Here is a 22,625-nt window from a genome sequence, read left to right on the forward strand (position 1 = left end):
AAAACCAAGAGTAGGGCCTTCAGGAGAAACTGTGGGGACCCACAGAGTCACCAGAGGCTGTGTCAGTAATTCCCCAACTGTCCATGGATGCTCAGCATTCCGACTGCCCTGCGAGTTCAGATGTGGGGACATGTGATTTCACATCACGTGACCGTGTTTGTGCCTAGGCTTTTCAAAGGACAGATGGTGCCTCTTCTGACACTGTAACTGTGTCGGTCACCACCACAGAGTAATAGGCAGTACTACTCCACCTTTGTCCCCCAGAGAGGCCCCCAAGAGAGTAAGGAGAGCTTTGTTGATAAGGAGGGTCCCAGAGATCAAAGGCAGGGTTCTGGGTGTGCAAAACGGCTTCTTGTTTGTATCATAAATCAGTGAATGTCCTAGGTGCTTGGCTAGACTTCTGCTGAACCGGTATGAATAGTGACTGCTGGTAAATGCTCCAGTGCTAGAGTGGCAAGTGAGAGTGACTGTCCCTCCTGGGGACACAGTCAGTGAGGGCTCCTGAGAGTCACAGCCTGACAATTGGACCCTGAAATACATAGACTCACATGTCAATGATGAAGAGTAAAGGCAGAGGGATGGATGCCTCCAAAGGCTGGTCTCTGGAGAGTCCATGGACCCAGACAGAGGATGAGGAGGGAAAGCAGGAGGAGAGGAGTCCAGGCCATGATGGGCACTTTCCAAATGCCCTGGCCTCCAGCTGACACTGGTCTTTGGGTATCCTTTTATCTCTTCCCTAGCTCCCCTGGTGAAGGGTTTTTTTGGTGGTGCCATATCCAAAATGAGCTCACAGGGCAATCTGATACTGGGTCCTGGGCCCATTTTGTAGTTTTCAACTTCAGGAGGAGGCTGGGGACGTTCTGAGCTCTGAGTCTGTTGCTTTGGAGGAAGAACCTGCTGTCACCTCTAACTCTGGCCCTGAGTGTTAGCCCAAGGCCCATTTAATCAGAACCATTGGACTTTGACTCAGCCATTGTAGCTCCGAGAAGACCCACAGTGCCCCCTGCTGACATTGTCTTCATAATATTGACAAAGATGTGAATGATTTCCACCATCAATCTGTAAACTTCTAACATGCAAATAAATACAGTAACGAATAAGCTATCCATCTCCTTGCTCCCTCCAGAGGTCTTTTAAAATTTCATCTATTGCATTTTTGGTTCTACGCTTTCATCTGATTGCTTTTTATGACTTCCTGTCTTTTGGGAGGTTCTCTCCTTTTCTGTTCTTCCCAGGCCTGCGTCCTCACCCGGCATCTCCTGTCTGAGGCCCTGGTCCCTGAGACTCCGTTCTCCTGGGCCCACCTGAGCACAGCAGACCCAGAGGGACGAGGATGTCTCTGCCCTGATCCCTGGAGTGCAGAGTCTGTGCTGTGGGGGGACAGACTAATGGACACACTGTGCACCAGCCACACTTCCAAGGTGAGTCTGTGTATGTACAATTCACCTTTAAAAGATTGAATCATCTTGAACAAGACTCTGAGAAGGCTGAGTTTTTTAAAAATCCTTCATTTCTTATTGTGTTTTGTCTATTTCTACTTGTCCCTCTATTCCCTCTTTTACCTAAACCAACCTCTACCCATAGTCACCCCTGGGCAGGCCAAGGTTTCTTTTGCACTTCCCCATATGTGTGAGTCACTGTGAGAAGCACCACTGTGCGAGATCGCACAGTAATAGTCAGCTCGTCCTCAGGCTGCAGCCCAGAGATGAGCAGGAGCCCTGCATTGGCTGAGGAGTCTTTGGCTCCAGAGAATCGGCTGGGAACCCTGGAGCCCTGGCCCTTGTCTGAATCTGTGTGGTAGTTCAGCAGATACAGGGGAGGGCTCCCTGGGTTCTGTTGAAACCAGAATATTCTTTTTTCAGCAACACTGATGTCACTTCTCAGGGCGCAGGTGAGTCTGGCTGTAGCTCCAGGAGATGCAGAGAGGGAGGGTGGCTGAGTCAGCACAGGCTGGGAGAGGGAACCTGCAAACACAGACACTTGTCAGTGATGGGGCAGAACCAGGGAAAGTTACTCAGGAGATGGAGCAGGAAGAAAATAAAACAGAACAGAGGTCTGGTCCCTGATGCCCACCCCTACCTGTGCAGTGAGAGAGGAGCACGAGGAGGAGAGGAGTCCAGGCCATGGTGCACACAGCCCCTGAGCCCACAGTGGGGCTGGGCTGCCCAGGCCTCCTTTTCTCCCCACCCTCTGCCAGGGGAGGGGCTGTCCATGCAAATGTGTGTCTATCCAGGGGTTGCCCAGCCCCTTCCTGAGCCCTGGTGCTGCAGCTCAGCTCACACCCCAGACAGAGGGGGATGGAGGTTGGCCTCACCCTTCAAAAAATCATAGTGATGAGACAAGATCAGGTGCATTCAGGGTAGCATGGCCTACAGGGCATCTGAATGGACCTCAAACAGTAATTTGAAAGAACATAAGCACCCCTATGTTCATTGCCCCATTACTTGCACTCACCAAGATATGGAAGCAGCCTAAGTGCCCATCAGCAGATGAGTGGATAACACAACTGTGGGACATTTACACAATGGAATTGTACTCGACTGTAAAAATGAAGAAAATTTTACCCTTCACAACAATATGGATGGACCTGGAGAACATTATGCTGTGTGAAATAAGCCAATCAGAGGAATACAAATACCATATGATTTCACTCATATGTGGAATCCAAGAAACAAACTGAGCTCACAAGGAAAATGAAACAGACTCTTAGAGACCAGGGTGACAGCTAAGGGGGGAGGGTCAGAGGGTGGAGGGACTGAGCAAAAAGGAAAAAGGACTCCTGGACATGGGCAACGGCAGGGTTATTGTGGGGGGAGGGGTCATGGGGGGGACTAAATGGTAATGGAAAAATATCATTAAAGAAAGAAAAAGCCTGAGGAGGAAGCACCTGCTGAGAGAACACTAAGGTCCTTGCTCAGAGGACCTGCCAGGCCAGAGAGGACCCATCTGCAGAGTAACAGTCAGTGAGTTCCCCCCCTCCCCAGCCCCAGACTCCATTGAGTAAAGGGTCCTAACTGAGCAGCTGTGTAGGGACCACAGGATGGTCCCACAGCGCCCCCTTCTGGTTGCAGTGCACACTCCTCACCATGGCCTGAAGCCCCAAGAGCTCTGCTGGTCTCTGCAGCTCAGCGGGTTGCACATCATTAGATAGGCTTCATTTCTAAAACTAGGATGACTGTATGATCCAGAATTCCACTTGTGGGTGTTTATCTCAGGAAAACTAAAACATCTCTAGAAGACATGTGGAACCCCAGGTCCAGGACAGCATTGTTGTACAATAGCCAATATTTGGAAATTACCTAAGTATCGGTTGATGGGTGAATGGCTAAAGAGCATGTTATACATAATATATAACGTTAAATCAATGTATAAATCAGCGGTTGAGAGCAATGGAATCTTGTCATTTGACACAACATAATAAAACTTGGGGACATTGTGCCACTTAAATAAGTCAAACAGCAACACAGATACCCTGATTCCACTTATATGTGTAATGTGATCAACAACAAAAAAACCCCTAACAAACAAAAGATACAGAGAGCAAATCTATGGTTGCCAGAGGCTGAGGTAGGATGGGACAGAAACGAGTGAAGAAGTTCAAAGGTTCAAATTTGAAGTTATAGCATCAATCAGGCCCTGGCCAGGTAGCTCAGTCGGTTAGAACATGTCTCAATAAGGCAAGGCTGTGGGTTCGACCTTTGGTCAGGGCACATACAAGAAGCAACCAATGAATGTGTAAACAAGTGGAATGACAGCATCCACATCTGTGTGTGTCTCTCTCTCACTTTTCCTCTTTCTCCCTCTCTCCCAACGCACTACCACTCTTTTTCTCTAAAGTTATTTCTCCAAAGAAGCCATCATTATTTTTTTAGAATGTTCTAGAAGTCAATATCTGGGAAAAGGCAGATTCATCACACTGGGCACTATCGTATGATATTCCACTCAATGGATAAGACAAAATATTTAGAATAAACTAGTGGAGGAACATGCACATTTGTAAATATTTCCATCCACAATCATACGTGCCCATGAACCAAACCTAAGTTCATTCTTGTATCTGCAGCTCTAACATGTCACTACTTAAATCAGACAGGCTCCTCCCCTGGTGGTGAATGTCAATGTCCATTAATAAGGAGACAAGTCTGGCCCCAACATGTTCCCACCCACTCCCATGATCAAACAATTACAGCATCTCTGCCCTAGATCGTGCTGCCCATGACATCCCCAGAACCATTCATTTCACACCTTGAAATTGGTCCCTTTCATTTCCTTTTCCCACATGGGCCACCTTCTTCTTCTCCCACCTCTGGAAACCACCAATGTAGTATAACTTGATACTTCAACATGGCCATCTTTTGCACTAAATAACAGAAGACAAAACAAAGCAGTCAGCACTGATTACACTAAAGAACATTATAATATGAGAAGCAAACAGCTGACTTATCCTTCATGAACAGCACACACAGGGATGAGGCCCCATGATACTTTCAGAGACTCTATGCAATGTGGCATTGCAAGAAAAAAATGAACATAAAACAATCTAGAAGTAAACCATCTTCATCTTGTGAGAAAATGAACTTTCATTTTCATTTAGGACCCATATTCTGGGAGAGTGCTGCTGTGAGTGACTCTGAGGACAGAAGAGAAGAGAAACATCCTTCAATGCCAGACAGTGTCCCTGGTGGAACCTGGACCCAGGACAGCAGGAGAGAATGAGCAGAAGTCACAGGGCACAGGCTGAGGCTGAGCAGCAGTTGCTGCAGTGTTCACCCACCTCACAGATGACACAGGGGTTCTTGTCTCAATTCCCAATGGGCTTGCAGTGAGCTTGAGGGTATTGTCCCATGCTGAGAAGTAATAATTTGCTTTGCCTTCAGCCTGGAGCCCAATGATGGTCAAGGTGGCTGAATTCCCAGACTTGGAGCCAGACCATCCAACAGGGATCCCTGAGGGTTGACTGTTAGTATTATAGATGACAATTTTAGGGTGTTTTCCTGGAAAACAGTGTTGGGACCACTGCACATAATTACCCGTGATGTTGGAGAGGCTTCCAGTGCAAGAGATTGTAACCCCTTGACCTGGATTCCCAGACACTGAGTGCGGCTGAGTAAGCACCGACTGGGCCCAGGATTCTGGAAGAGGGAGACACAGAGAGATGGTGATCAGGAGTCTAGAGACAAGAGGAGGAACCCATCTACCCAACACCCTTCCCCTGTCCCCTTATCCAGTTACCTGTGCAGTGAGCAGGAGGGTGAGCAAGAAAAGGGGCCAGGCCATCATGCAAAGCATCCCTGAGTCCTGCCTTCTGTGGCCCCAAAGCTGAAGCAGAGCATCCCCCAAACCTCTCCCTTCCCCTCTTCACACTCTGAGGGAGGACCCACTCATGCAAATGAGGCATCCCCTCCCCAAAACATGCTACATTTTCCTTCCTGGGCCCAAACCAGGTGCCTCTCCCTGAGGAGGCCATGGGTGTTTGCAGGGTGGGGCTGTGTGAAGCCCATGGGTGAGGGAAGGCACAGCTCTTAGCCCAGGACAGAGGACACTAGGCAGAGCCAGGAGGTTGTTAACAGCTCAAATCACCCCTGGTCCTTTATAAAAACACCCAAGCGCCCTCTAGTGTCCAAGGTCAGGCACAGCATTGTGTGATATGCTGCCCAGAACCCATCAGAGAAAAACTCTACATCCCAGGGCTCTCTGTCCACTGAACCCAGCCTTAGGTCCAGGCCAGGAGTCACCTCTAGTGGCCTCCACATCACCTCAGGACATTGAATGCTCTACTCAGAGTTCTCTGGTTGCGTCTGTCTTCAGCTCCCTTGTGACTGTTCAATGGTCAGGACTGCAGTGGTGTCTGTAACACAAACTCTTAGGCCACTATCAAGTCCAGAGCAGTGAACGACCCCAGGAGTGTCCCCTTCTGTTCAGGACATGTGTTCCTTCCTCCCTGGGTGTTAGAGGTCTCCTTCCCGGTGGGTACCCAGGAGAACTGAGGAGAAAGGGCCCCTTTTCTCTAGGGCCAGGGCAGTTGTGGGGAGAAAGCTCCCTGCCCATCCCTAGTGTGTGACTCTGTGTGCCTCATTGTCTGTCATTATCTCACCTGCAGGAGACCCTTGTTCCCCACACACTGTGAGCAGCGATCCCTCCTGAGAGCCTGTCCTCAAGCTCACAGTCAAACGTTGCCTGGGACCTTGTCAAATCATGTTGTTTGTGGCATTTCTCTAAGAGTAAAAAGGGCCAACATGCAGAACTATCTAGAAAAAATGTTAAATTACTTGGAAAAGTTTTTATTAAAAGTGTATAATCAGTCACCACTTACCCAACTTAAAGTGCTTGTATGTCATTATAAGTAAGAGTCGCTTCATTAAGACTGAGTTAAAAATTCCACCATGGGATCCTCAACTTTCTACATTACATTTCATGTGCACACATTAAGGTTCTGTCATTGTGCTATAAAGTTTTCTATGAGTATGACAAAGCCATGGTGTCAATGGGTGCCATTAACACTGTCACGTAGAAGAATTCCATTGCTCTCAAAGAAATACACTGTGTTCCCAGAGTCCATTCTTGTCCTGCAAACACCGGTGCACAACACATGTCCACACTACTCTAAAGTGCCTTTTCCAAAACGTGACATCATTACAGTCATACTCGGAATTAAAACTTTCTTTCCAAAACAGGCCCCTTTTTGGAGGATGTCATTGCAGCACGCAGCGGGGGCAACTCGTAGGAACAGCCGTGATGGATGTCCAGACACAGGGGTGTAGCTACTTGTGACTGGGGAGTCTATGAGTAAAGCACCATAAGGTTTCACATACAGATTTCTTTTTGATCAGAGGTTTTGAATTTACTTTTATAAAAATTTATTTGTTGTATCTTTTCAACACAGGTCAATTTGTATACAACGTTGATTAGTTTCAGTGGTAGAAAAACTGAACTAAAAGAAAACATTCAGTTGTCTAGAAAAAGAAAACTGGGCTTGGAAAACTAGACTTGGAAAATGGGAAAGGTTTTCCAGGTCTATTTATTCCAAGATCCACCTAAGAAGGAGAATTTCTCGTTTGGGAGGTAAGAGGAAACTAGGCAGCGTTACTGGGAAGGTGTTTGTGGAATGGGTTTCAGGTTCTTCAGATGCTAAATGGGCTTCTCCAGTGCAGTGTTAAGTTTTCTTAGCCGAGATCCACCTCAGAAGGAGCCTTCCCCACCTTGGAAGGGGCCTTCCTGGCCTGGGAGTTAAGAAAAACTAGACAGCCTTGGAAGAAGGTTTTGTGGAATGGGTTGCAAGATTTTTGGATGGTGAATAGGCTTCTCCATTGCCATGTGAAATTTTGCCAGTCTAGAATAACAAAACAGGGCTTGGAAAACTAGATTTGGAAAACTACAACAGTTTTGCATGTCTGGCTTTTCAAACCCTAATCCACTTCAGAAGGAGAAGTTCTCGCTTGGGATTTAAGAGAAATCTAGGCAGCCTTGATGAGAAGGTCTTGGTGGAATGGGTTTCAGATGTTTTGCATTGTAAACAGGCTTCTTCAGTGCTGTGTTCAGTTTTCCAACCTGAGATCCATGTCAAAAGGAGCCTTCCTTGCTTGGGAGTTAATGAAAAACTAAACACTTTGTGAGAAATTATTTCAGGAATTGGTTGCAGGATTTCAGATGGTGATTAGGCTTCTCCATTGGCATGTTAAATTTTCAAAGTCTAGAAAAATAAAACTGGGCTTGGAGAACTAGGCTTGGAATACAAATACAGTTTTGCAAGTTTTTTTTCAAGCCCAGATCCACCTCAGGAGAATTTCTCACTTGGGAGATAAGAGAAATCTAGGCAGCCTTGCTGACAAGGTGTTGGTGGAATGGGTTTCAGAATTTTAGCATTGTAAATTGGCTTCTCTAGTGCTGCGTTAAGCTTTCCAAGGCGAGATTCACCTCTTAAGGAGCCTTACTCACCTGGGAGTCAAGTAAAAACTAGAGAGCATTTGGAGAAGTTGCTTGTGGAATGGGATGGAAGATTTTTAGATGGTGAATAGGCTTCTCCATTGCCATGTTAACTTTTCAAAGTTAGAAAAACAAAACTGGGCTTGGAGAACTAGGCTTGGAAAGCAAATACAGTTTCCAAGTCTAGTTTTCCAAGTCCAGATCGACATCAGAAGGACAATTTTTCCCTTGGGAGTTGAGAGAAATCTAGGCAGCCTTGCTGAGAAGTCCTTGGTGGAATGGGTTTCAGAGTTTTTGCATTGTAAACAGTGCTTCTCCAGTGCTGCGTTAAGCTATCCAAGGTGAGATCCACCTCAAAAGGAGCCTTCTTAGCCTGGGAGTTAAGTAAAAACTAGACAACCGTGTGAGAAGTTGTTTGTGGAATGGGATGCAGGATTTTCCTATGGTGAATAGGTTTCTCCATTGCTGTGTTAAATTTTCCCAGTCTAGGAAAACAAAACTGGGCTTGGAAAACTGCACTTGGGAAACTGGAAAAGATTTCCAAGCCTAGTTTTCCAAGCCCAGATCCACCTCAGAAGGAGAATTTCTAGCTTGGGAGATAAGAAAAATCTAGGTAGCCTTGCTGAGAAGGTGTTGGTGGAATGGGTTTTAGACATTTCTCATTGTAAACAAGCTTCTTCAGTGCTGTGTTAAGATTTCCAAGCCAAGATCCACCTCAAAAGATGCCTTTCTAGCCTGGGAATTAAGTAAAAACTAGAGAGCCTTGTGAGAAGTTGTTTGTGGAATGGGTTGCAGTATTTTCAGATGGTTAATAGGCTTCTCCATTGCCTTTCTAAATGTTCCCAGTCTAAAAAAAAATAACTGGACTTGGAAAACTAGATTTGGAATACTGGAAATGTTCTCCAAGTCTAGTTATCCAAGCCCAGATCCACCTCAGAAGAATTTCTCACTTGAGAGTTAAGAGAAATTTAGGCAACCTTCCTGAGAAGTAGTTGGTGGAGTGGGTTTCAGATTCTTCGCACTGTAAATAGACTTCTCCAGTGCTGTGGTAGGTTTTCCAGGCCGAGATCCACCTGAAAAGGAGCCTTAATAGCCTGGGAGTTAAGTAAAAACTAGAGAGCCTTGCGAGAAGTTGTTTGTGGAATGCATTGCAACATTTTCGAATGGTGAATAGGCTTCTCCGTTGTCGTCTCAATTGTTCCCAGTCTAGAAAAAACAGAACTGGACTTGTAAAACTAGACTTCGAGAACTGCAACAGTTCTCCAAGTCTAGTTATCCATGACCAGATCCAGCTCAGAAGGAGAATTTCTCGCTTGAGAGTTAAGAGAAAACTAGGCAGCCTTGCAGAGAAGATGGTTTTGGAATGGATTTTAGGTCCTTCTGAGGGTAAATAGGTTTCTCCAGTGCTTGTCATACTTTTGGAGCCAAAATTCACTTCAGAAGAAGCATTCCTAGCTTGGGATTTAAGTAAACACTAGAGAGCCCTGGGAGAAGGTTTTTATGGAATGGGTTGCCTGTTTTTCAGATAGTAAATAGGCTTCTCCAGTTAACTCGTCCAAGTCTAGAAAAACAAAACTGGGCTTGAAAAACGAGGCTTAAAAAACTGTAACAGTTTCCCTAGCCTAATTTTCCAAGGCTAGATCCACCTGAGAAGGACAATTTCTCGCTTGAGAGTTAAGAGAAAACTAGGCAGCCTTGCCAAGAAGGTGGTTGTGGAATGGGTTTCAGGTTCTTTGGTGGGTAAATAGGTTTCCCCAGTGCTTTGTCACATTTTCAAGCCGAAATCCACATTGGAAGAAGCCTTCCTAGCCTTGAACTTCAGTAAAAACTAGAGAGTCTTGCAGGAACATGTTTGTGGAAAAAGTTGCAGTTTTTCCGGTGTGTAAATAGGCTTCTCCAGTGCTCTGTTAAATATTCCAAGTCGATTCCCTGGCTGGTGTAGCTCAGTGGATTGAGCGCGGGCCTGCGAACCAAAGGACTGCAGTTCGATTCCCAGTCAGGGCACATGCCTGGGTTGCAGGCCAGTTCCTGGCAGGAGACACACGATACATTGTGTGTCCCTGGCAGAGGCAACCATACATTGATATTTCCCTCCCTCTCTCCTTCCCTTCCCCTCTAAAGATAAATAAATAAAATCTTTAAACTAACTAACTAACTAACTAAATAAATAAATAAATAAATATTCCAAGTCGAGAAAATAAAAGCTAGGCTTGGAATACTGGAACACTTTTCCAGGCCTAGTTATCCCAGCCCAGATCCAGCTAAGAAGAAGAATTTCTCACTTGAGAGTTAAGAGAAAACTAGGCAGCCTTGCCAAGAACGTGGTTGTGGAATTGGTTTAAGGTTCTTCTGTGGATAAATAGGTTTCTCGAGTGCTTTGTCACAATTTTCAAGCTGAAATCCATCTCGGAAGAAGCCTTCCTAGCCTGGGAGTTAAGTAAACACTAGGGAGCCCTGGGAAAAGGTGTTTGTGGAATGGGTTGCAGGTTTTTTGGATAGTAAATTGGCTGCCCAAGTGCCCTGTTAAATTCTCCAAGACTAGAATAACAGAACCTGGCTTGGAAAACTGAACTTAGAAAACTGGAACAGTTTCCCAAGCCCAAATCCACCTAAGAAGAAAAATTTCTCACTTGGGAGTTAAGAGGAAAATAGGCAGCCTTGCCAAGAAGATGTTTGTGGAATGGGTTTCAGGATCTTTGGGTGCTAAGGAGGCTTCTCTAGTGCTGTGTAAAGTTTTCCAGCCCTAGATCCACCTCAAACCCAGCATTTGTAGACTCAAACTTCAGTAAAAACTAAAGAGCCTTGAAGGATCATATTTTTGGACAAAGGTGCAATTTTTTTCAATGGTAAATAGGCTTCTCTGGTGCCCTGTTGTATTATGGAAAGCATTGTGCTGAGCGAAAGAAGCCAGGCGGTGAAAGACAAATACCATGTGACATCACCATTAACAGGAATCTAAACCAAAAAACGAACAAGCAAGCAAAATATGGCCAATGATACTCGAATAAGGAACATGCTGACAGGGTTCAGAAAAGAGAGGGGAGAGAATCATAGGAGAAAAGGGGATGGACTCACATGAAAAAGTATAAAGGACACATGGACAATAACTAAAACTGGGAGGCAGCAATGGGAGGGAGGTGGGCAAAGTTGAGAAAATAAAAACTGGGCTTGGAAATCTAGGGTTGGAAAACTGGAAGAGTTTTCCAAGCCCAGTTTCTAAGTCCAGATACACCTAAGAAGAGGTATTTCTCACATGGGAGTTACGAGAAAACTAGGCAGCCTTGCTGAGGACGTTGTTGTGAAACGGGTTTCAGGTTCTTCTGTGGGTAAACAGGATTCTTCAGTGCTTTGTCAAATTTTTCAAGCTGAAATCACATCGGAAGAAGAATTCCTAGCCAGGGACTTGAGAAGAAATTAGAGAGCACAGAGAGAAGGTGTTTGTGGAAAGGGTTGCACCGTATTCTGAGGGTAACTAGGGTTCTCCAGTGCCCTGTTAAATCTTCCAAGCCTAGAAAAAAAATGTAATTGGAAAACTAGGTTTGGAAAACTGGACCAGTTTTTCTAGTTTTGTTTTCCAAGCTCAGATCCACTGAAGTAGGAGAATTTCTAGCGTGAGAGTTAGTAGAAAACTAAGCAGCCTTGCCGAGGAGTGGTTGTAGAATGGGTTTCAGGTTCTTCCATGGTAAATATGCTTCTGCAGTGTCTTGTCTCCTTTTCTAAGATGAAATTCACCTGGAAAGAAGCCTTCCTAGTCCTGGAGTTAAGTAAAAAGTAGAGAGCACTGGGAGAAGGTGTTTGTGGAATGCGTTGAAAGTTTTTCAGGTAGTCAAAGGCTTCTACATTGCCCTGTTCAATTCTTTAAGTCTAGAATAACAAAATTGAGCACGGAAAACCATGCTTAAAAACATGGAACACTTTTCCAGGCCCAGATCCACCTAAGATGAAAAAATTATTGCTTCGGTGGTAGGAGAAAAGTAGGCAGACTTTTGGAGAAAATGTTGGGGGAGTGGGTTTCTGGTTCTTCGGATAGTAGAGAGGTTTCTCTGGTGTTGTGTAAAGTTTTCCAACCTGAGATCCACCTAAAATGAAGCCGTTTTAGCCTTCAGCAAAACTACAGAGGTTTGCGGGAGGTTGTTTGTGAAAAAAATTGCCACACTTTCAGATGGACAAATGGCTTCCCCAGTGTCCTGTTAACATTTCCAAGTCAAGAAAATAAAAACTGGGCTTAGAAAACAGGGTTTAGAAAACTGGAAGTGTTTGCCTTGCCCAGTTTTCCAAGCCCAGATCCACCTAAGAAGAGGTATTTCTCACTTGAGAGTTAAGAGAAAACTAGGCAGCCTTGCTGAGTGGAGGCTATGGAATGGGTTTCAGGTTCTTCTGTGGGTAAACAGGTTCTTCAGTGCTTTGTCACATTTTTCTAGCTGAAATACACCTCAGAAGAAACATTTCTAGCATGGTAGGTAAGAAGAAATTAGAGAGACTTGTGAGAAGCTGTTTGTGAAAATGCCTTGCACTGTATTCTGAGGGTAACGAGGGTTATTTAGTGCCCTGTTAACTCTTAAAAGTCTAGAAAAGCAAAACTGAGATGGGAAAACTAGGCTTAGCAAACTGGAACAATTTTCCTAGTCTCGTTTTCTAAGCTCAGATCCACCAAAGTAGAAGAACTTCTAGCCTGAGAGTTAGTAGAAAACTAGGCAGCCTTTCAGAGGAGTGGTTGTAGAACGGGTTTCAGGTTCTTCTGAGGTCAATAGGCTTCTGCAGTGTTTTGTCACCTTTTCTAAGCTGAAATCCACCTCAAAAGAAGCCTTTCTAGTCTTGGAGTTAAGTAAAAAGTAGAGAGCCCTGGAAGAAGGTGTTTGTGCAATGCGTTGGAAATTATTCGAGTTGTCAATAGGCTTCTCCATTGCCCTGTGAAATTTCCAAGTCTACGATAGCAAAATGAGCTTGGAAAACTACTCTGAGAAACTGGGAAAAGTTTTCCAGGCACCGATCGACCTAAGAAGATAAAATCATTGTTTGGGAAGTAGGAGAAAGGTAGGCCGCCTTTCTGAGAAGTCTTTGGAGAATGGGTCTCAGTGTCTTGGGATGGTAGTGAGGTTTCTCCAGTGCTGTATAAAGTTTTCCAACCTGAGATCCATCTCAAACAGAGCCTTTTTAGACTCGAAGTTCAGTAAAAACTAGAGAGTCTTGCGAGAAGTTGTTTGTGGAAAAAGTTGCAGTTTTTTCGAATGGAAAATCAGCTTTTCCAGTGCCCAGTTTACTCTTGCAAAATAAAAACTGTTCTTGGAACACTGGCCAGGGGATACTGACAGGTTTCCAAGCCCAGTCTCCAAGCCCAGATGCACCTAAGAAGAGGTATTTCTCGCTTGAGAGTTAAGAGAAAACTAGGGAGCCTTGTCAAGAAGGTGGTTGTCGAATGGGTTTTAGGTTCTTTGGTGGGTAAACAGGTTTCTTCAGTGCTTTGTCACATTTTTCAAGCCGAAATCCACGTCAGGAGAAGCATTCCTAGCGTGGGAGTTAAGAAGGAACTAGAAAATCTTGAGAGCAGGTGTTTGTGGAATGGGTTGCATCGTATTGAGGGTAACTAGGGTTATTCCCTGCCCTATAAACTCTTCCAAGTCTAGAAGAACAAAACTGGGATTAGAAAACTAGGCTTAGAAAAGTGGAAGAATTTTCCTAGTCTCATTTTTGAAGAACAAATTCGACAAGGAAGAAGAATTTCTACCATGAGATTTAGTAGAAAACTAGGCAGGCTTGCCGAGAAGGTGGTTGTGGAATGGTTTTCAGGTTCTTTGGTGGGTAAATACGTTTGTTTCTTCAGTGCTTTGTCACATTTCTCAAGCTGAAATCTACCTGTGAAGAAGTATTCCTAGCCTGGGAGTTAAGAAGGAGCTATAGAGCCTTTAGAGAAGTTGTTTGTGGAATGCGTTACACCGTATTCCAAGGGAAACAATGGTTCTCCGGGGCCCTGTTAACTTCTCAAAAGTTAGGGAAAAAATGAAATTGGTCAACTAGGCTTGAAAAAATGGAACAGATCTCCTAGTCTCATTTTTCAAATGCAAATCCACCAAAGAAGAAGAATTTTTATCTTGAGAGTTAGGAGAAAACTAGGCAGCCTTACTGAGGACTGGTTGTAGAATGGGTTTCAGGTTCTTCCGAGGTCAATAGGCTTTTGCAGTGTTTTTTCACCTTTTCTTAGCTGAAACCCACCTCGAAAGAAGCCTTCCTAGTCTTGGAGTTAACTAAAAAGAAGAGAGCCCTGGGAGAAGGTGCTTGTGGAATGCGTTGGAGGTTTTTTGGATAGTCAATAGGTTTCTCCATTGCCCCGTGCAATTTTCCAAGTCTAGAATAACAAAACTGGGCTTGGAAAACTACACTTAGAAAACTGGAACACTTTTCCAGGCCCAGATCCACCTAAGAAGAAAAAACGATTGCTTGGGAGGTAGGACAAAAGTAGGCCTCCTTTCCAGGAAGGTGTTTGGGGAATAAGTTTCTGGGTATTCGGATGGTAGAGAGGTTTCTCCAATGCTGTGTAAAGTTTTGCAACCTGAGATCCACCTTAAAAGGAGCCTTTTTAGCCTCAAAGTTCAGCATAGCTAGAGAGCCTTGCATGAAGTTGTTTGTGAAAAAAGTTGCAGTTTTTTTCGGATGGAAAATCGGCTTTGCCAGTGCCCTGTTTACTTTTCCAAGTCGAGGATATAAAAAGTGGGCTTGGGAATCTGGGCTTGGAAAATGTGAGAAGTGTCGACTAGAGTCTTAGCCATTCTGTAAAGTCTGGACACCCTTGACCTACAATGCTGAGGCAGTACACGACAGCAACTCTGCAACTCACGTGTGTTCTCCTGCTCCTTTCTGATGCTGGGAGTAGAAGGACCTAACTGGGGAATGGGTGCCTTTCATCCCACCAAATGGAATAAGACACCGAATGGATGAACTCCGTTATAAAGTAGGTTCTTAATTGCTTGGTATCCAGGCCCATGGGGAACTGTAGAGGAGAAACAGGTGAGGGGTCCAGAGGGCTCCATGGTGGCTGGAGAATCCCTGCTGGTACAAAAGGCAAGAATAATGTCACCTGAGAAATTCCACAGTGTTTACCTGCAGGTGGAAACCAAAGCCTACATATGGAGTGAGTCAGGGAACGCTGTGCTTGGAAATCAGGGAGGGAATTGAATGAGGATGCATGTCGTGGCCTAATTAACATACCAACTCATACTACCCATATTCTTTATAATTTAGTTCAGTTTTTTCTTCACCATTTATCCTCCCACACACTCTTCTACCTCCACCCACCTCCCTCACCCCTGTGCTCATACTGTTGTTCATGCTCATGACTTCTTTCTCTTGTTTCTTTTTTGCTCAGTCCCTCCATCCCCCAGCAACCCCCCATAGGTTTCTGTATTTCTGTGTGTTTTATTATCAGCTGTTGTCATATTCTTCTTTCTCTTGGCCCTGGGGGAGGAAGAGAGTCCTTCGTGCATTCCACATAGAGCACACTGCATGTTTTTTGTGAGGTGGGGAGTCCCAGCCAGGCAAACCCTGGGGCTTTGTGATGGGTGGGACCGCAAATTGACACAACTCTGGGGTCTCATGGCTTCTCTCTCTGTCCCCAGCCTTGCCTGCTTAGTGTTTGGACCGTCTGTGAGTGAGAACCCAGAGAACTACACCTGGTAGCCAGCTTACCGACCATGCAGCCCCTGGTGAGCAGGGAATGCTGCCTCCTGCTTCGATCACAGCATGGCTGGCAGCAGAGGGCAGCTTTCACCTGCAGGCACCAGGGGCCTCAGCACCAGGAGGCACTCGGAGACCTGAGTTCCCATGAGCTTTCTCCAGCACTTGGAGGAGGTTGCGGTGGGTCGGGAGTGCCCTGGCTACTGGCGGTCTTCCTAGTGGGAACTATTTTACTCCTGCCGGTTGTATATTTACAGAAGATCTGAGAAAAGTTCTGTTTTCTAATTCAGCCCACAGCCTCCTTGGGAAATGATGCCGTCATTAGTCATGCTGTGGGCTACCCTGCTTTGAGGGCTGTGGCGGGCAGAGGGGAGCGAGGAGTGGAGCGAGCAGCGGAGCATTGCCGTCCAGTAGGGAAGCTGAGGTTCCCTCAGGTGGGGCCGGTCCCTCAGTGTTACCGGTCCTTGGTGAGGGCTGTGCCAAGTGGAAGGCCAGGGAAAGCACGAGGAATCATTTGGTTATTTTTTCCAATTTTTAATATAAGGTTCTGATGGAATATATATGAACATTTGGAAACTCCTTGGAAAGATAGCTAAAATCCTCCTTATCATTCTTGTCCCCAGTCATACATTTGCCTTCTGTACTTAACCATTTTTCATACTCAGGACCCGGAATTCATGTACAAGGAGTATTATTTCTTTAATTGTGGCTGCACATGCAGGACAGGGAGTGGAGCAGAGTAAAATTTAAGACCCTCTGGAAATTTTTGAAGACCTAGACAGGCTGAGACCAACCAAAAGACTTCCTGTATCCTTGAGCACAGAGACAAGATCAAGCCACAGAGGAGGCAGTGATAACTGCTGTTTGAGGTCCCCAAAAAGTCGAGCGTGGGGGCCTCATCCCACAGGACAGTCAGCTGGGACTGTCCTTCAGCACAGCCTCTCAGAGGGTCCGGCCTGTGCTGCTGAACCATCCCTCCACTTGTTTGTTATGCCCACCTGAGTCCTGTAGAGTTGCAAGGGTGCCGAGTTCTGAATGAACCTTCCCATCCTGATGAGTGCTGGAGACCATGCCAGGGGCCTCGGACACTTTGGTGGGTGATGGACTAATGGCTTGTATTTAATACATGTGTAGTTAGGGAGATGAACTTCCCATATTTGTTGACTGGATCTTTCAACACTCATAACAAGTGATTAAACCCTTTTGGGGACCAGGAGTGTGGGGTTCATCTAGAGGAATGATGGAACCAGAGTTCAGTTTAAAATTCAGTAAAGTTACTTGATGTTAATCTGGAAGAGAGTTTGAGCTATGAATTTTACATGGCAATTATTATAATCATGTGTCTGGAAGTTATAAAGATCAGTTTGGGGAAATTTGCAGGTTATGTTATACCATACTTGGTATGCTGTTCCCTTTTAATAAAAGTTCGTTCATTCAGACTGTGTACCTCCATGATGTACCTGAAAGGCAGGTGCCAGCCCAGCACTAAGAATGAAGTGTTGGAATCCACACTCAGCTGGATCTTTCTGTGTACCCATCTCCTTGGCCCCTTCCTCAGTGTTGTCACCTTATCTTCCTGCTTCGGAAGTTGGCGGGGACTGTCCTAAGTCAGGATGTCCGTGGTGTTCTAGGAATCAGTGACATTTGAAGATGTGGCTGTAGACTTCACCCAGGAGGAGTGGGCCCTGCTGGACACGTCCCAGAGGAAGCTCTTCAGAGACGTGATGCTGGAGAACATCAGTCACTTGGTCTCCCTGGGTGAATCTTGCATGTGTGTGTCTGAGTAGGTGGGAATGTACTCAGTCACTCACCTTGCTTTCAATCACAGGTGTCTGGATCAGCTTCCACAGCCCACTCTACTCTCTGCCCTCGTTCTCCCATGGACCTCGTAGCTCGTCTCTTTTCATTTACTCACGTCTAGTTCATCCACCCACTGGAACACAATCTTGATGGCAGTGTGGTGTCTCTCTTACTCCTCGGTCTCTAACACTCAGAAAAGAGCTGGAAAAGCAACGAGTCTTTATGAACACATGTTTTCTAAATAATTATTCTGTCTAGTCACTCTGATGAGGCTTGAGACCAGAGTAGTAAAAGTAACAGGACTTGACCATTCTTGTGGGGCTTCTGTGCATCCACATCAGTTTGAAAACAGCATTCTCCTCCCCCCCCCNCCCACCCCCCCCCCCCCCCCCCCCCCCCCCGTGGAGACATTCGCTTCCTCCTTTGTGGAAGAGACAAGGCTTTCACAGTCCATCCATGAATATGGGCATGGACATCCAGAGCCATGACCTGGATTTCCTCCTGGGCTCTGGGGGGCCATCACTGTTTTCTCTGTTCAAGGTGGCATTGCCTGGGGTGATCTCCAAGGTTCTTATTCTTCTGCAGTCGCCTGGCCTGGCCTTGATGATAGTGCACTTTTATTGGCACAGATCTTAAAATCCATGTGCCTTTCTTCCATCAGCAGGATATCAGCATTGCCAATTAGAGGCGGTTTTCCAGCTGGAGCAAGGGGAAGTGCTGTGGAGGGAAGGGCTTAGATTTCTCCCAAGCCAGGGTGCAGGTGAGCAGCAGGGGTCACTGCGCTAGAGGAGCAGATGCCTGCTCAGTGATGGACTGCGTCCTGGAATATGAGGGGAAGGTCTTGGGAAGTGAGTGATATTTTCCAAATGTAGATGAAAGACAACAAAGCAACATTTCTTCAGATGTTGTATTATTTCATGCACATATCAATCAGAACTCACGTGTCCTCCTGCCATTGGCTTTAGGGTTAAGGATTTTCACGTGCTAGTTGAAGTTAAACTTTCACATAATAACTCTTATCTTTTTTAAAAATTTATTTTATTTATTTTTAGAGAAAGGGGAAGGGAAGGAGAGAGACATTAATGTGTGGTTGCCTCTCATGTGTCCCCTACTGGGGACCTGGCCCACAACCCAGGCATGTTCCCTGACTGGGCATTGAACAGGCTGCCCTCTGCTTCACAGGCCCATACTCAATCCACTGAGCTACACCAGCCAGAGCTAATAACTCTTGTCTTGATCCTCCCTCTGAGGGGTTCCCTCTCTTTACCAACCCAGCATCTCATCTCCATTTTACTTGTTTCTTATTTGAATCCCCTGAATATTCACTAATTGTCAGTACCCTGGAATGTGTTCATTTCTGCTTTCTTTTCCCCATCAAAATGCCAGTTTCTGAGACATACTGGCGTGGACGGGTGCTCTTCAACATTTTCATTCCCCTAATGCCATTCTGATATTTTTAATTATTTAGGCATGGAAAGTGCCATTAAAAAACAAGAGACAACAGCCACACCACATGGCAGCAGAAAGGACATGTGGACAGTCATTCCCCTGGTGAGTGTTACAAGCATGACCCAGTCACCCAGGAGACAGTCCCCGCGATGGGATGTCTGTAGTGAGCATAGCAGCCAGACTCCTGTTAATTTGGGGTTGAGCTTCTTTGGAGCAAAACATTTTAGGTAGTTTGAATTTAGTGAAAACCTAAATCTAAGCACCAAACTGTCACCTGAGAGCTTGGTAAAAAGACAAGCGCATGAGTATTGCTTGTATGCCTAGACTTGAAACATGCTGAATGTTTCCCCCTCTATAAGCTCTGCAGCTGGTATGCTACAGAACAGAAAATCTTTGTAAGTGGAGGAGAGTAATACAGCAAGGGTGTGAAAGTAATGTTGGAAAGATTTTAATTGCATACTGTCACAGAAAGATTAGTTTAGTACTCAAATGTATAGAAGTGCATGTTTGAATGTCTGTGGGAAAACCATTAACATTCTTTCATCTCCTTCCCCAAAGCAGAAATCTCACACTCCTGAGGATCCCAATTAATATGAGGATTTGGGAGATTTCCCTCACAGCTCCACACTGCCTCAACACCTGTTCAATGACATGGAAAAGAGACCATGTATCAGCAAACAGTGTCAAACCTCCCTCAGAGAGGAGTCCTGCCTTAACCCACACAAGCAAATGCACACCAGGGGTAAATCATATGAGTGCCATCTCTGTGGGAAAACCTTCAGCAACTGCTCTAGCCTCAGATGGCACGAGATGACTCACACTGGAGAGAGGCCATACGAGTGCCACCTCTGTGGAAATGCCTTCATCCAAAGCTCTGACCTTCAGAAGCACAGTCTCACACACACTGGAGAGAAGCCGTACAAATGTCATCTCTGAGGGAAAGCCTTCAGCCAGTCCTCAAACCTCAGACAGCATGAGAGAACGCACACTGGGGAACAGCCATATGCGTGCAGTCAGTGTGGGAAAGCCTTCAGTAAGTGCTCTGCCCTTCGACGGCATGAGAGAACTCACACTGGTGAAAAACTGTATGGATGACATCTGTGTGAGCCCAGACCCCCTGAGCCTTCAGTCAGTGCTCAGCCCTAAGGAGGCATGAAGGAATCCACAGTGGGGAGATCATGAATGCCCTCAGCAAATATTCAGATGTGAGATGACATGGGTTTACAAGGGCCATGAATGTGGAAGAGCTTCAGTCGTAGCTTTAATGTTTACACACTCTTGAGGGCTCATGAGTTGCACCAACCCTGTCTGTAGTCCAGGTGGAAGATCCTGCAGATACCCCTACTCACCTGACATCTGCAGATACATGTGGGGAGGATCCAGTTGCATGGCATTTCTGTGGCACAACCTTCAGCCAGTGGTGTGACCCAATGGCCATAGGAGAGCTCACACTGGAAATACAAGGAATGCAGAAGTCTGCAGCAACAACTCTAAACTTGACACTAGAGAACCCACACAAGGAAGAACACCTTGGTCTCTAGTCAATGTGGGGATGCTTTCATTTGTAATTTGTGCTTTAACAACATGAGCAAACCTCACTTGGTAAGACCCTTAGGTCTGTTGTTGCTGTAAACAGGTACTCAGCCAAACCCCACACATGGTGCACACAGGAAAACTTGGATGCAGTGACCCCTAAAACAGGGTGTGCAAGGCTCAGGCCTCTGGAGGAATACCAGTCATCTATCCTTGAGCAGCGATTTGGTGGAAACATGTGAGGACTCAGGCTACACAAATCACTCAGTGTCATGAAGAAGGGGCATCTTCAGTGACCATTCATTCCCACTTGGCATTACAGTTCTCATGCTGAGAAGGAGCCGTCCTCAAAGAAGAGTGGACAGGCCTTCAGCTACACTGCATTATAGAAAACTCAAGTCTAGTGAACACATAAACCTTCTAAGACTTTCTCTTGACCTACTATTTATCAGATACTTTGGAATTTTGAGAAAAATAGCTATTCTTTGGGAAGATTGGTAACTGGATGTGAGATAGAGTGATCTGGAAATATTAAGTGGCAACTTTTGCAAGGGAATCAACTTTTTCCACAGATTATTCCTTGTGAATATTATACAACGAAACCTGCCACTGTAAAACCTATGCTGGTGAAGCTGTAGATCCCTTATGCAGTTGTGATTGTGGGTTAAAGCCCATACCCCCTGATGTGTGCCTGTCTCTCTGACACTTGCCTTCTTCTCACAGCTCACAATCAACAGATGTCTCCAACTGTGATCTGGTGGTGACACCAGGGACCTTCACCCGACCTGGCAGCATAAGGCCATGGAGATGGGTTCCTTTAAGAGGTGCAGCCACCTCAGGGCCCTGATTGGGAGGCAGCTGTCTCCTCTTCCCAGCAGCAGCCCCAGCCTTCCTGACCATTGCAGTAGATATCACGGGGGGTGGGGGGTAGGGGATACCACCCTTTCCCGGATGCTAGTTGACACAATGGCGCGCTAAGAATATTTAATAATCACCTAGTTAGAATAGATTGTCTAAAGTCTCATCATGTATTGTTTTCATTACTGTGCACCTGTCACCTACCTGTGTCCTGAGATGATGCATGGGAACCAGGTTTTCTACCCCTAGCATGTTCCATTGCCTCACATTTCCACACAGAGTCTCCCAAATAAGAGTGGGTCCTCAAGTCTTTGGACAATTTCGTCCACAAGTCATGTGTGAGACTGGGAGATTCTTACCTTTAAATATTCAAGATGTTGAGTGACATCTAGAACTGTCTCAAACTCGTTCTGGTGTGGCCAACCCACAGAGAATGCCTTCATGTGAGTTTTCCCCAAACATCACTCAGTGGCCTCCTGTCCTGGCACCCATAACCCAGCCACAGGTCTGTGACTGTCAGCCTGAACTAAAAGGACAAAGGCCTCACCCTTTCCCCATCTTTTCCATGTGGGCAGGCAACCTCTTAGTCATGAATATCACCACTAACTTTCAAACTCCAATCTATTACTTTATTCATTAGATCCTGAAGATGAATTACATGCATATGGGTGAGCTCTGAAAAGTATATAGATGTCTGTACTGATTTCTCCTATATTGAATGGAGAAAATATTCTTAGAGATTTGTGCTTTTATTTTTTATTTATTGTTCAAGTACAGTTCTCTGCATTTCCCCCCACCACTCCCTCCCTCCTTGGTTTTGCCCATGTGTCCTTCATAACTCTTCCTGAAAACCCTTTACCCATTCCCTCTCCTCTGTCCTTCTCCCACCTTCCCTCTGGTTACTCTCAGTTTGTGCTTAAATTCAATGTCTCTGGTTCTGTTTTGCTTGATTATTTGTTTTGTTCATTAGGTTCTACTTTGAGGTGAGATCATATGGCATTTGTCTTTTACCACATGGCTTATTTCACTTAGCAAACTACCTTTTGGTTCCATCCACGCTGTTGCAAAAGGTAGGAGCTCATTCTTTCTTTCTGCTAAGTAGTATTCCATTGTGTCAATGTACCACCGTTTTTTCATCCACTCATTTACTGATGGGCACTTAGGTTGCTTGCAGCACTTGTCTATGGTAAATTGTGCTGCTATGAACATTGGGGTGCATAGGTTCTTTTGGATTGGTCTTTCAGGGTTCTTAGGACATCATTCCAGCAGAGGAATTGCCAGGTCAAAAAGTACTTTCATTTTTAGTTTTCTGAGGACATTCTATACTGTTTTCCACAGTGGGTGCACCTGTCTGTGTTCTCACCAACAGTGTACTACAATTCCCTTTTCTCCAC

General features: G+C 45.5%; 1 protein-coding gene across 1 annotated transcript; it reads left to right on the top strand.

Annotated features, from left to right (window-relative positions):
• The first annotated feature begins 15,608 nt into the window (after positions 1-15,608).
• Positions 15,609-20,860, top strand: LOC119003300 (zinc finger protein 705A-like). The gene is given in 5 exon segments (XM_037069563.1): positions 15,609-15,620; positions 17,223-17,349; positions 18,056-18,172; positions 18,860-18,942; positions 19,438-20,860. Coding segments are annotated over 5 exon segments (837 nt in total). The 3' UTR covers positions 19,936-20,860.
• Positions 20,861-22,625: the final 1,765 nt, after the last annotated feature.

The sequence above is a fragment of the Sturnira hondurensis genome, unplaced genomic scaffold (genome assembly GCF_014824575.4).
Source record: "Sturnira hondurensis isolate 20B ecotype Veracruz unplaced genomic scaffold, ASM1482457v3 Scaffold0018588, whole genome shotgun sequence".
NCBI classification, from domain to species: Eukaryota; Metazoa; Chordata; class Mammalia; order Chiroptera; family Phyllostomidae; genus Sturnira; species Sturnira hondurensis.